This window comes from Bos javanicus, chromosome 1, assembly GCF_032452875.1.
Source record: "Bos javanicus breed banteng chromosome 1, ARS-OSU_banteng_1.0, whole genome shotgun sequence".
NCBI classification, from domain to species: Eukaryota; Metazoa; Chordata; class Mammalia; order Artiodactyla; family Bovidae; genus Bos; species Bos javanicus.
The window spans coordinates 76,868,624-76,883,944 of NC_083868.1; the positions used below are offsets into that span (position 1 = coordinate 76,868,624).

Consider the following 15,321-nt stretch of genomic DNA (forward strand, 5'->3'; position numbering starts at 1 on the left):
GAAAACTGTCAATAAAGTATCAAAATATAAAAATTAAGATGAAATAAACCTGCAGATTAAAACAAAGCTGAGAGAATTTGTCACCAGCAGATGTATGCCACTAGAAATATTAAGTGCTTTTCCAGCTAAAATGTTACCAAGAATGAATAGTGCCAGAAATGGAAAATATGCAAATAAAAAATTAATTTTTTCTCAGTTCTTAATGTATTTAAAGAATACTTTTTTAAAGCAAAAATAATAGCAATGTATTGTGGCATTTAAATGCAAATTGAAATGCATTGTAACAATAAAACAAAGACAGGAGAGAAAAAAATAGAACTTTACAATTTTAAGATTCTTATAAAATATGTAAAGTGATTAATTCAAGGTAGATTGTAATAAGTTCAAGATAAATATTGTAAATACTATAGAAAAAATTTTTTTAAATAACGCGGAATTACTCAATATACCAGCAAATTTGGAAAACTCAGCAGTGGCCACAGGACTGGAAAAGGTCAGTTTTCATTCCAATCCCAAAGAATGCTCAAACTACCACACAGTTTCATTCATCTCACATGCTAGTAAAGTAATGCTCAAAATTCTCCAAGCCAGGCTTTAGCAATACATGAACCGTGAACTTGCAGATGTTCAAGCTGGTTTTAGAAAAGGCAGAGGAAGAGATTAAATTGCCAACATCTGCTGGATCATGGAAAAAGCAAGAGAGTTCCAGAAAAACATCTATTTCTGCTTTATTGACTATGCCAAAGCCTTTGACTGTGTGCATCACAATAAACTGTGGAATATTCTGAAAGAGATGGGAATACCAGACCACCTGATCTGCCTCTTGAGAAACCTATATGCAGGTCAGGAAGCAGCAGTTAGAACTGGACATGGAACAACTGCTGTATATTGTCACCCTGCTTATTTAACTTATATGCAGAGTACATCATGAGAAACTCTGGGCTGGAAGAAGTAGAAGCTGGAATCAAGATTGCAGGGAGAAATATCAATAACCTCAGATATGCAGACGACAGCACCCTTACGGCGGAACATGAAGAGGGACTAAAAAGCCTCTTGATGAAAGTGAAAGTGGAGAGTGAAAAAGTTGGCTTAAAGCTCAACATTCAGAAAACGATGATCATGGCATCCGGTCCCATCACTTCATGGCAAATAGATGGGGAAACAGCAGAAACAGTGTCAGCCTTTATTTTGGGGGGTTCCAAAATCACTGCAGATGGTGATTGCAGCCAGGAAATTAAAAGACGCTTACACCTTGGAAGGAAAGTTATGATCAACCTAGATAGCATATTGAAAAGCAGAAATATTACTTTGCCAACAAAGGTCCATCTAGTCAAGGCTATGGTTTTTCCAGTGGTCATGTATGGATGTGAGAATTGGACTGTGAAGAAAGCTGAGCACTGAAGAATTGATGCTTTTGAACTGTAGTGCTGGAGAAGACTCTTGAGAGTCCCTTGGACTGCAAGGAGATACAACCAGTCCATCCTAAAGGAGATCAGTTCTGGGTATTCATTGGAAGGACTGATGCTAAAGCTGAAACTCCAATACTTTGGCCACCTCATGTGAAGAGCTGACTCATTGGAAAAGACGCTGATGCTGGGAGGGATTGCAGGAGGAGGAGAAGGGGACGACAGAGGATGAGATGGCTGGATGGCATCACCGACTCGATGGACATGAGTTTGAGTGAACTCTGGGAGTTGGTGATGGACAGGGAGGCCTGGCGTGCTGCGATTCATGGGATCGCAAAGAGTCAGACATGACTGAGCGACTGAACTGAACTAAAAGTCAGTAGGCCAAAGAGGCCAAATAGAATACCAAGAAATTATCAAATTAATCCACAAAAAGGCAGGAAAGGAGGAAAAAAGCAAAGAATAGGTGCAACTCCTGGATAATAAGTAGGAAGATGGTAGACTTGAAGCCAATAATGCTAATGATTACATTAAAGATAAATGGATTAAACATATAAATGAAAAGACAGAAATTATCATGTTGTATTAAAAATCAAAAGCCAATAATATGCTATCTATAAGAGATGTACATTAAATATGAAGATATTGATAGATAAAACAGAAGAATGAACAAATTAATTTAGGTGGCTAAATTAATATCAACAGAATTTTAATGAAAAAAAGACAGGTCATAATTTAAAAGAGTCAATTCATCAAAAAGACATAATAATCCTAAATGTGTATGTATCTAAAAACACAATTCTAAAATATGTGAAGCGCATGGCAGAACTGAAGAGAGAAAAATACATAATTCTATGTAAAAATTTCAACACCGCTGTCTCAGAAGATGAAAGTTTAGCAGTTTAAAAAAAAATCAATAAATATATTGAAGACTTGAACATCACTGACATCAATTGACTTAGCTGACATTTATAGTACATAAAAACTGCAGAATATACACCCTTTTTAAGTGCGTGTGAAACATTTACCAAGATAAACAATCTGCTGTGACTTTTAAAGAAACACCAATAAATGTAAAAGAAATGAAATGAGGCAGAGTATATATTTTCTGGCCATAACAGAATTACATTAGAATTTATAATCAACTGTGCTGCACCATGTTAAGTACTTGTTACTTGCTCCCTCCAGTCTCACAGACATTCTGGGAGTCGAAATCGAAAGAAGGACAAATGGAAAGCTTGCACCAGTTCATGTATACAGTTTGCACCAGAACCACTACCTGAGCTGAAGCCTGTCTAGCACCAAATCCTCTGTTCCTTCTACTTCGCTCTACAGTCTTCCCAAGTAGTTCTAAGTCACAGGTACCCTTTCCCTGCCTTTTAATAGTCATTGCTGAATTTTTCGATTACCTAGACTTAAATGACAATGTGAAATATCAAAAATTATCACGATAAAGAGTGGAAACAGTCATTTCTAAAATTCAATTACATTTTAATATATAACATGACAAAAAATGTAATCTGGAAAATTCCCAAACATGTATAAATTAAGTAACACATTTCTAAATAAATCATGGGTCAAAAAATAATTATAAGAATTAGAAAATAATTTGAATTGAATGGTAATGAAACTTCAACATTTCATCACTTGCATGTTTAAGCTAAAGTGGTCTAATAAGGAAGTTTATAGCTCAATGCTTATACAGGAAAAAAAGAATTATTTAAAAATCAGTGATGTAGCTTTCAACTTCAGATGATAGAAAAGAAGAACATATTAAATGTAAAACAAGCAAAAAGAAAAATACAGAGTAAAATGAATAAAATACAAAATAGAGAAAAATAAATGAAAACATTTTTGTTCATTGAAAAAAATCAGTAAAACTGAAAACCTCTTTCTTGATTGATAAACAGATTGGATGAAAATATAAATCGTTACTATCAGGAATGATGGAGGGAGAATCATGATAAATCCTGCATGCATTAAAAAAATTACAAAATGATGTAAAAACTTTTTATGCCAAAAATGTGACAACGTAGATAAAGCATGAAAAATTATTTGAGGAGACAAATTCCCCAAACTGATACATGAAGAAACAGAATATCCAAATAGCTACTAAAGAAACTGAATTCATAATTAAAAGCTTTCCCATAAAGAAAATGCCAGACCTAGACAGTTTCATGGGTAACCCTTTTAAATATTTGAGTAAGACATAATATCAATTTTATACATAAGCTTTCAGATAATAGCAAAGGAGGGGTCATCATCCAATTCATATTATAAGGCCAGCATGGCTTTGTTACTAGTCATATCATTGCAAGGAAAGAAAATCTCAGACCAATATCTCTCATGAACAAATATATGAGCAAATTCCGTAACATAGAAATCTTCTAAGATATTAGAAAATCAAATACAGCTATATAAAAAGGGTAATAAATCCTGATGATGTTGGGGTTTACCTCAGAAATGAAAGGTTGTATCAACATTTTGAAATCAGTCAATGTAAAGTATAATATTAATAGAATAAAAGAGTAAAATATAGGATCATCTCAATGGATAAGAGTCTGAAAAATTTCAAGATACATTCATTAAAAAAATAAAACGAAACAAAACTCTCAGCAAACCAAAAATATAAGCTTAATACTTCATGTAGATGAAGGTTGTCTACAAAAACTTACAAGTAGCATCATACTTATTATGAAAACTGAATGTTTGCCATCTAAGATAGGAAGCAACGCAAACATGGCTGTTCTCCATTTTTGCTGATTGTGCTACTGGAGGTCCGAAAGAGTGAAACAGTCAGGAAAAAGAAACCAAAAGTAGGAAGTCTGGAAAAGCAGTAAGAGTCTGTTTATTCGTGGGCTTTCCAGGTGGCACTAGTGCAAAGAACCTTCCTGCCAATACAGGAGGCATAAGAGATGTGGGTTCCATCCCTGCATCAGGAAGAGCCCCTGGAGGACAGCATGGCAGCCCACTCCAGTATTTCTGCCTGGAAAATCCCAGGGACAGAGAAGCCTGGAAGGCTGTAGTCCACGGAGTTGCAAAGAGTCAGACATGACTGAAGCAACTTAGCATGCACACCATGATCAAGTGTATAGAAAATGCTAAGACCACACACACACACCAAAAACAGAAACCCTATTTAATTAGTGAATTTGGAAAAGTCAAATGGCCATAAAAGTTAATTCCATGTTCTTTTTTTTTTTTTACAAATGTGCAATTTGAAAATGAAAACATTTAAATATTATATATGAAAGCATCAACAACATAACAGAGATAAATTTAACAATATGTGTGAAAGACTTGAAACCAAAAAAGAAAGACAAGCATTGCTGAGGATATTCAATTAGTCCTAAATAAATTGAGACATCATGTTAATGAATTTAAGAACTCAATATTGCTAAAATTTCAATTCCCATTGAATCGATTTATAAATGAATTTGCAATTCCAATCAAATCACAAGAGCCTTTAATGTAGAAATAGACAAGCTGACAGTAAAATCTACATGAAAAATATATGGTCGCTGAATCCATCTTGGAAAAGAAAATATGGAGGAAAGGACATAAAGTATATGAGCACATGATTTCATGACTTACTTTAAAGCTGTCCGTCAAGACTAAGTAATATTGGACTAAAGACAGACAAACAGATTAATAGAACATAATAGGGAATTCAGAAATAGACTAACATTAAAAGAGTCCTTTTTTTGGCAAGTTGTAAAATCAATTCAATAAAAAAAGAAAAAGAGAGACCTTTCAATGTGGTTTCTGTATGGGAAAAAAAAAAGACATGGGCCATAAGCCTATATAAAAGTCCTCATAAATGCAACGTTGTTAATATAGGGTTTAAAAAAGTACCAACTATAATAGAAGAAACTATTAAATGGACTTCTTTGTCAAGGAATTCAGAGAAGGACCCCTACGTATAGTATATGAACATGAACACAGATATCACCTATGAATCTCAGCATTAGCCAGCCCAGAATAGAATCCACATGAGCAAACACACAGCTCTTCTGGTACTACTAAGTGCACAAAGAACCAACCGTGTTATATGTAATATGAATATAATTTCAGCAGAGATCATCTGGTCTAGTGGACACACTGCTGCTGCTGCTGCTGCCAAGTCACGTCAGTCGTGTCCGACTCTGTGCGACCCCATAGACGGCAGCCCACCAGGCTCCCCGTCCCTGGGATTCTCCAGGCAAGAACACTGGAGTGGGCTGCCATTTCCTTCTCCAGTAGATGCACTAAGCATTCCATATTCCTAAAGCCATTCATATTAAACCATTGGGAACACAGCCTTCTGTGAAAGAAGAGTTACTCAAAGCAGCTCTGGTGGACAGACTTCCACATCACTCCTAGATTCAACATGATTTCAATTGATTGTTTTGATTCTATCCATCTGACACTGTTATTAATTTATTATTCCTCCATAATTGTTTCCTTAGAATATGAAACCCACAAAAATGTTCCATACCTAAAGAATCTGAAATCAAGTCAATTTGAATCAATTCTACCTACTACATTTCAACTCTACTACATTTCTTTTTTTTTTTCGTTTTATTTTTTATTTTTTTTAATTTGATTTTATTTTTAAACTTTACAATATTGTATTAGTTTTGCCAAATATTTCAATTCAATATTCATATCAAGTATTAACATATGAAAGAACCATGAGGCTCTGAACTAAATTAACTTGATCAATTTTGCATATCACAGACCTTAATTATACTTGAGTATAAAGGCCTTTGTCAAAAAATACCTACAAAAATCTTGGGCAAGTAATAATAAGATCTAACATAAGGAGAACAGCCCTGGGATTTCTTTGGAGGGAATGATGCTAAAGCTGAAACTCCAGTACTTTGGCCACCTCATGTGAAGAGTTGACTCATTGGAAAAGACTCTGATGCTGGGAGGGATTGGAGGCAGGAGGAGAAGGGGATGACAGAGGATGAGATGGCTGGATGGCATCACTGACTCAATGGACATGAGTCTGAGTGAACTCTGGGAGTTGGTGATGGACAGGGAGGCCTGGCGTGCTGCGATTCATGGGGTTGCAAAGAGTCAGACACGACTGAGCGAATGAACTGAACATTTATTGAGCATTTAATATTTATATATGTTTATATGCCAGTAACCGTGCTGAATACTTTAAAACAACTTTGTGAGGGAGTGCTATTATTAATATTTTGCCTACTTTAATTAGAAACTGAAGCTCAGAGAGGTTAAGTGATTTTTCCAAGGTCATAGAATTGGACAGTATTCCAACATACGCCGTCTGTGTCTAGAGTACAAAAAATGAATTGCAGTATTATGAAGAGGCTTAGTAGTACTCTTAGGAACTTACTTTGGGAAACACTATCTTACAACATGCAGTTCAGTCTTCTCTTTTTACACTCCCTTCTGAGGACCAGAAGCAATGAACTATTCAGAATCAATCCACTAAGTCTCCTTAAGAGGCATATATTTCAGGCTTTTGCTCTTTACTTCCTAAGTTGTAATAAAATGCTAAAGTGAAGCCTGTTTGTTTTTTTTTTTTAATCAGTTTTAAATGAGGTTTAAGTCCTATTGCAAAATGCAATAGTTTTAAACTTAACATTTTTAATTTTTTTGTGTATATATTAAAGGCTGTAACTTTGACATAGGTCCAAAATGATTCTGAATGGGTTGACTTCATGTGATGAATCATCCTTATTATTATCTAGATCACTGAAAAACATTCATGAAAGGATTCATTATCTAGGGTTCTTTGTTAGGTGAGAGACCCAAAGAAAATCTTAGACACAATATGTTTTAGGAGCAACAGCTCACACAAGAAAGCTTTATGATTTTTATTTATTGTAGGAAAAAATTGTAATATCAACATAAAAATCATTTCACATCAATTTAAGTAATAGTTTTATTCATTTTCATTTTAGCAATTGTGGCTAGTGGTATATTAAAAACCTGCTTGAGATATTGGCACAGAGTGTTGAAAATTATTTTTAAATTATATTTTTGAGAATATTTTATATCTTACTTTACTTACATGCAATTAGATGATTGCTATTTATAATGTTTCATTATTATAGATAATGCTTCTAAGAATATCGATAGGGACATAATTCTCTTTCTGTTAAGTTACTTGTTCAAGAAAAATTCCAAAAGTATTAGGTCATATGGTATGACCAGTATTTATGACTTCTGAACTCTGCCATCAATGATTTCTAAAATGGTCTTTACAATTCACCAATGATATGTGGTTCTACCAGTTTTGTTATATCTCTGAGAACAGGAAATATTCTTTAGTTTTCATTTTTCTTTACAGATATGGCACTGTGCCTCGTTATCATAATCATATGAAATTTTTAAGTCACATATGGGCATTAAATACTAAAACCATAAGACATCATATTTTTAGTATCATTATATAAATGGAAACTCGCAAGATTTTTCATTCAAGTTTAATTCATCACTACGTGTCAGAATGTGCTAAGTGATAGAGCTCTCGTTGTCAATTTCTCCTTTTTCTTTATTCACTGGAGGGTTACATTTAGACTTCACACATTCATCTGCTGAGTGCATCCATTACCTTTCTGTTTCACATTGGCTGCTCTGTCAACCTCCCCTTTGGCATTTCTGGCATGACAGACATAATTGCGCTTGAGATCCTCAGCAGTAACTTTCTTGATGCTCAAAAGCTGAGTTCTTGTCTCGTCTTCTGTTACTTTCAGAATTACACTAGGAGTAGGAAAAAGAAAATCAAAGCATTAGTGAGATTCAAGGGCCAAAGGCTGTATGTAAATCAGACAAGTAGATAATAACAGATCTCCCAGGTGAGGACAGACAGAATGTCAATAAGCTGTGTGCTCATGATCCTGAAGATACAAAAGGAGACTAGCCTCTGGATTCTAATATCATTCTTTACCATCTATACTACACACAATTCCAATATCTAGATTCAACACCCAGCATTAGCATCATACTACAGGTCACTCTGCAAAGAGAAGGGTCTCCTTTCCTCAAATATATGAGGCAGGATGCAGCATTGATTCAGTGAGAGGCTTCTAAGGCCTGAACCCTTTGAATTTTGATTGAGGTTTTGCACTTACTGGTTATGTACTTTGAGCATGGTAAGTAATCTTTCCATGTCTTAGTTCCTCCTTTGAAAAGGAGGAAACTGGCAATACCTACATAGTGCATTGCAAGTATTAACTTACTCAAGAATTCTGAGGATTGAGTATGTTAATTCATAAGTATTAGAACAATGCATGCCTACATTCTAAGTCACTTCAGTCATGTCTGACTCTTTGCAACCCTATGGACTTTAGCCTTCCAGGCTCCTCTGTCTATGGAATTCTCCAGGCAAGAATACTGGAGTGGGTTGCTATTCCCTTCTCCAAGGATCTTCCCGACCCAGGGACTGAACCCATGTCTCTTATGACTCCTGCACTGGCAGGTGGATTCTTTACCACTAGCGCCACCTGGGAATCATTAGAACAATGCTTAATAAATATTCATATAAGCTGTTATTATCATCTCACAGTAATAGCTGATGCATTTCAGGGATTCCCAAAACTTGGATTTTGCACACAGATTGAACATTTTAGTTAAAATGCTGAAACCTCCTGGTTATATCCTAAAGAAAGAAGAAACTTCTCAGAGCAAGTAAACTTTGTGAAAATAAGTATATCCAATTCTCTGCAAGTCAGAGATCAAGTGCTTTGGGTCTAAGATCAAGACTGAAGATCTCTCTGAACTACTGTGCTCAAAAGGAAAAAAAATAAAAATTCTCTCTCTTACAGTTGACTGACATCCAAGTTCTTATGAGGTTTACTGTCAGTCATGAAATCTTGGTTAAGGGCTGTGATAGAGTTAACCTAAGTTGAACTGCACTGCTCAACTATGAACAGTGACTTGTGTCTCAGTAACAGCAAGGAGGAACAGTATGACTGTCATTACTATTCATTCATTATTTTTATAAGGGTTGGAAGCGCAATGTTCAGAATTCCTGAAATGGTCAATAACTCTCCTTCTGTGCATTCAGTCACATCTTTCATCAATTCCTTCAGCAAAAACTGCTCCAATTTCAGGAAACTCCTTCTGTATCATTAAATATATTCTGTTTCTTGAAACTACACCTTTGTATATGATGTAAAAAAAAATGATTTTTTTTCTTTTTACCAGGAACATACTTTTATTTCTTTCTCCAGTTTATTTCTACTTATCCTTCAAATCTTTATTTAAGCCATGTATCATCTGAGACGTATTACCTAACTCCCTAAAGCTAACTGGAACTTCCAACTAAATCTTCCCAAATATCCAATACTTCCCTTTTACTGCATTTATCACATTGCACTGACATCTCTGTTGTATCATTGTTATACCTGTAAAATCTATGCAGTTAGGAACTAAGTATCTTGCATATTACCCTATGATACTTCATAATTTCTGTATAAAGTCTGAGTTTACTACTAGGGAATAAATATCTTTTAACTTCTTGAAGTTCAAGTAACCTAAGATCTATCAGCACATAGATGATAAGGTCTAAGTTTTCAGAACTACTTTGTCATGCAGTTAGCTGCTCATTTTTATTTATTGTTGCAAATTGGCCAAATCAAGCCAATTCAAAAAATGTCATGTTTATTTATGTCGTGACCCAGCGTGTTATTTTAAAAGTGAGTTATATTACCACCTCATCCACTTAAAAAATAAAATTTAAAGAACATTAATGTTTTTAGTCGATATTAAAAATTATCACTTATAAATGTGATATATGTGCTATGAAAATTAAGAAAGGAGAGGAAGGAGATAGGAAATACGTGCTCACTGGGAGATAAGGAACTAACACAACTATGTGAGGCACAAAAACATGGGCCCAGACTCCAGACTTGAGAAGCAGAACAGGGCCATGCTGGCAGGCTTTCCTCTGTCTGCAACTCTAAATCCTGGCCTTTTCATTCAGATAGGAGATTCATTCCAACTGCTTTCAAGCGGGTATCATAAAGATAAAATCACCAGGTAGTATCTGGGGCTTGGATTGCAAGTCTGAGAATCCTGTTTTGGGATAGAGCAACTAAAGACTTGAAAATGAGGCTGATTTTTGTTACTGACAGGCAAAAATTAGAATTTTCATCAATTAGCATAAACCAGAAGGCATTAGGTTGAGGAACAAGGGTTAGTCACCCCCTTGTCAGTGTCCGTGATACCTTTCATTAACAGATACGTCAATAGTGGTGTCCTCTGGCTTTTTTCCATCAATGGTCCACCAAATCTCATTGCGAGAGTCCTTCAGGTAACTAAAATAGACTTTGCAGGGAATGAGTAGCTCTTCTCCTGAAAAAAGCAAATTAACTCATGAGTTTGTAACTATCACATGGTTATATTGGTTGTATTTTGTGAATAATCAGAAGTTATGAAAGTTCTATGTGCCTGTAAGCTTACTTCTGACTAATTTTCAAGTGGACTACCATAAGGTAATGTACCATACTTCAATACTTCATTGCAAAACAAACAAACCAGGAAAAGGACAGCAGCTTTTTATATAAAATTATTAGAATGCCTATCTTTTAATAGAGCCGATATATGTCCTAAAACGACAGTATTTGTTCACAAAGGCTCTGATAACGTTTCTTTTCTTAGCCCTAAACCTCCATGGACTGCTCTTGTCCTTTGTTATTTCCCTCACCAACAATGAGAGATAGAGGAATGGTTATCCAGATATTTGGTCCTTTGCCCAGAGAAGATGAGGTGACGTCATTGCTGAGAGGACTGACCAGGCAGGCTGTATCTTGAAATATTCAAGTTATCACGGTTCAGTCAATGAGCTTAAAGACAACTTACAAATAGAAAGGCTATGCTATCCTTCTGAGATGGAACATGATGAAGACAGGGGGAATCTCTAGGCAAAACATGGTAATAATAATTGTAACAACAGCAGCAGACTCACTGAGGACTTTGAATGATTCCCTGTGCTAAATGTTTTAGCTACTTATAAATAGATACATTTAATTTTAACAATATATTATGAATTATTTTTAAATTAATGTTTTACAGATGCAAAAATTGAAGCTTAAATGCTATCCCAAGGTCAAATTGCAAATAAGTGGCAGACCAGGATTTCACCCAGACTGACCTTCTGTTTTTGTTTGCCCAGAACAGTTCTGTTTTATGCTTGCTTTCCTAGTTAGTTATTGATATTGACTGCTTTCATTCTCAAAAGGTGTCCAGGTTGAGATGATAAATTATATTGTCATCCCAATTTGAACTGAGGTTTGTCTCACTGAGTGGTCATACTCTAGCCTCTCTTCCAATGCAAGGTTTTTATGCCATTCTCTAGACAGTTGCCTATAACAATATGTACAAAGATAAAGTGACCACGGATTCAGGCATGCTTTTGTAACCATAATATGACAGACAGAAGAAAGGCATTTAGATGATTAATAGGGGTTTACCCTGATGCCAGAAAGAATGTTCATATTAATATATAAAACCACTACTGAGTTTAGAAAATCTGGTCCATCCAGGATTGGCAGATTCCCTCAGTGTGGTCTTGTTTTTTTCACAAGGCAGATCACTATTTGAAACTGTACCTTAATTTGAGGGGGTTATTGTTCTCCATCTGAATTGAACACTGCTTCTATTATCTTTAGAACATTTTAGACAAATTTTCTTTTATATCTTTCACTGGGTTGGAATTGAATATATTGGGAAGGATACAATATACAGGATATTAAAATTTTCTATGGTTTTCAAGTTAACTTGACAGGCTTCGTGTCAGAAGAACAACATATTATGCCTTAACTGGTCAGTTCCAAATAATTCTTGTGTAGAATGAAAAATATGAAAACTAAAAGGAGAAGAAGATAGCCGGTGTAAACATTTGACAGTGTTCAAATCAAGAATTACCAGTTTTATTAGTTATTACCTGTTGAATTCCCAGTTCTGCCTCCAGTCCCACTCCCCACTCCTTTGTAGTGGGGTAGAAGTTTAAGGAAGTCTTTTGCTCATGTTGAAGTCTCGGTAAACCAGAACCCTGCACAGGCTAAAGTTTGCATCAAACAGAAGTCACTTATCAGGAGAGGAAAATTGCTCACAGAGGGAAAAGAGAGCATCTGCCCTGAGAGAAGCAGAGAATCGCTGAGCTGCCCAAGAGCTCAAAGAAGGAGCTCATCCCCAGAGCTGATTTATTTTCTGATAACACTTCTGTTTCATGTGTTTCTCTACAACAGCTCTCTATGCTCTTGCATTAAGTGACATTTTTAGTCATTGTAATTAAGAGAATCTAACTGCTATTCAAAGGCACAGCTGTAATTACCCGGTTCTTTCTCGTAGACCACATGATCATCAGGTGAATAGATGTGGGGAGGCATTGCATCGTTTGGGGAGCCTGTGGTAGAGAGGAAGGAACCAAGGGAGATGATGTCAAATCACGGACCTTTAATTTCACATAACCTATTTCAAAAATCTGCTCTTCTGTGAAGATTGCCCAACTTCCTGACACAATTTGTCCATTCTTGAAAGGGCCCACAGTTCCATGTACAATCAATTACAACACTTCTTTCATTTAAAACAAGCAAACAAAGGGAAAAGAATACATTAAGTATCCTTCATGTTTCAGACAGAACTATTTTATCCACTGTTTTTGCTTTCCAAAGCCTATATGAGGTAGATTCCTTTCTCATACTACTTAGAAATTAATTGATTTCAAGTCTTCCTCAATTGTTTTTTTTCTACATATTTACAGTAAACATAAAAGCTAAGCCACTTTTCTTTCAGAATTTACATACTTCTTTATAACAAAATATTAAGAGCCTGAACAAAATTATTGCACTTTGCTGTGTGCACTTAATACAAATCATGCTTACCTACCACCTTTACAGTCTGAGTTCTGGTGAGAGTGAAGGTTCGTCCATTTTCTGGGTATGTGACCACACATGTGTAATCTCCATTATTTGAAACCATGGCTATGATAAAGCTCAAGTTCATGCCTTCAGGTAGTACATTATTAAAGTTATGTATTTTACGACAGCCCTAAGAAGAAGTAAAGGAAAATATGTTTACATGCATAGAAAATACACAAACACATACATGCACATCTAACTTTGCACAGAACACAGACATATCTATGCTGGCTACACTTTTTACAAAACTATTTTGGTCTTATATTTGATGATGTTTCTGCTAAGAAAGAGTGCAGTAATTTTTATTATCCTTTCTATAAAAGGGAAATTAATATTCTTAAACTAAAATATGAATTCAAAAGCACAAGGTTCCTGTCTCAAGACCTAGTATTCAAATTCTGGGAATTTCAAGTTAATAGTAAAGCAAGGTCAAAGTTTCAAAAAAAAAAAAAAAAAGGTTAAGGAAGCTTAAGCAAATGCATACACTGCTACTTAAAAAACAACTATTTTTCAATATTTCTTCACTGATTATGTTAACTCAGAGTACAGTCATGCTGACAAGCTAGGCTCTGCTTTAGATGTCTGGTTTTGGCATTCTTGATCATTCTGCTGAATCACCAGATCAGTTATTTCCAAACTTCTTTATTTTTCTTCTGTTTATCCTATTTTTAATTTGAATAGTATAGACTCCAGAATTTAAAAGTAAAGTATATTTTATGAGTCTTGGCAAAAGTTAAGAGTTTATTTGTACTCTAATTCATATTTTCACATAACTCAGTTGCTATTTAAAATTTTGATGTTGAAATATCTCATTCAACATAACTAGAATCTTGTTTCAAATCACTTAGCCCCACTAATTGGCTGTATTATTTTACTGTTTTCCTTTAAAGAAAAGAACCAATACATCATATGTGACAAAAATATGCATTGAACATTTACTTTTGGAAAAATTTGTATTCTTCTTTTTTTTTGTATTTTTCTTTTAAAAATCAATACTTTATTTATGACAAAAAGAACTGGGCATCCTTAAGGTACTCCAGATCTTTAAAAGTCTAAGGAGTCTATTACCAGCTTGTACTTTCAATTTCCTATGTTCATACATTTAACTTTAATTCTTCTATCCTTGAGGTTTTCTTACTTCAATTCCTGGAGCATATGTTTTGAAATATGACAGTTCCATTAAGTGGCACATTTTGTAATTCTCTGTCACAAGAAATAACATCTTTTAAGAACAGTACTAAACTTCTGATTCATGGTGATGATCATCAAGAGGAAGATGACATATACTCAGTTATTTTTCCTGGATACGAATATAATTTATCCTGTTTTGATAAGTAGTGCCTCTAGACAATTGTCACCTCAACACAGTATTTCAACACTCTAAAGTTATCCACACTATAAGGCAACAAAACCCTGTATTCTTATAAGAAGTTTATGTCATATTTGGTTTAAATTGAGTTTATACTATCTATAGAACTATTTAATTTTTCTAGCAACTTTTGGTTAAACAGTTCAGTTATTTTCCTCTTTCATGTGTTAGCTTAGCTGTTCTTAAGCCCATGTGATGTAGACAAATCAGATTAAATATGCCTTAGTTTTTTGGGTGGAAAACAATGAGATAGATAAAGAGATATTCTAGATAACACAGTGCAGAGCTAAAACCCAATTTTTTTAGACAGCTGAGTAAAGGTCTTTCACTAGCTTCTTGATGAAGAATGAACATTAATCTTCATCCATTAGTTGAGGCTGAAAAAAATTATACTGAGACGTGTGCATTGAAAGGACTGATTTTGAAGCTGAGACTCCAATACTTTGGCCACCTGATGCAAAGAACTGACTCATTTGAAAAGACCCTGATGCTGGGAAAGATTGAAGGCAGGAGGAGAAGGGGACGACAGGATGAGATAGTTGGATGGCATCACCGACTCAATGGACATGAATCTGAGTAAACTCCGGGAGTTGGTGATGGACAGGGAGGCCTGGGATCCTGCAGTCCATGGGGCCATAAAGAGTCAAACATGACTGAGTGACTG

The 15,321-nt window shown here is 35.1% G+C and overlaps 1 protein-coding gene across 10 annotated transcripts in view; it reads right to left on the reverse strand.

The window, feature by feature from the left end:
* The window catches only part of IL1RAP (interleukin 1 receptor accessory protein), a 243,594-nt gene that overhangs the window by 117,601 nt on the left and 110,672 nt on the right, over positions 1-15,321 (reverse strand). For all 10 annotated transcript variants that reach the window (XR_009735599.1, XR_009735600.1, XM_061412981.1 and 7 more), the window contains 4 exons: positions 13,253-13,418; positions 12,703-12,774; positions 10,595-10,721; positions 7,978-8,126 (listed from right to left, as the gene is read on the reverse strand). Coding sequence is in view for 8 of the 10 variants with exons in the window: in XM_061412981.1 (XP_061268965.1) it covers positions 7,978-8,126; positions 10,595-10,721; positions 12,703-12,774; positions 13,253-13,418 (514 nt within the window). In the remaining 2 variants the exon portion in view is untranslated. The remainder of the gene's footprint in view (positions 1-7,977; positions 8,127-10,594; positions 10,722-12,702; positions 12,775-13,252; positions 13,419-15,321) is intronic.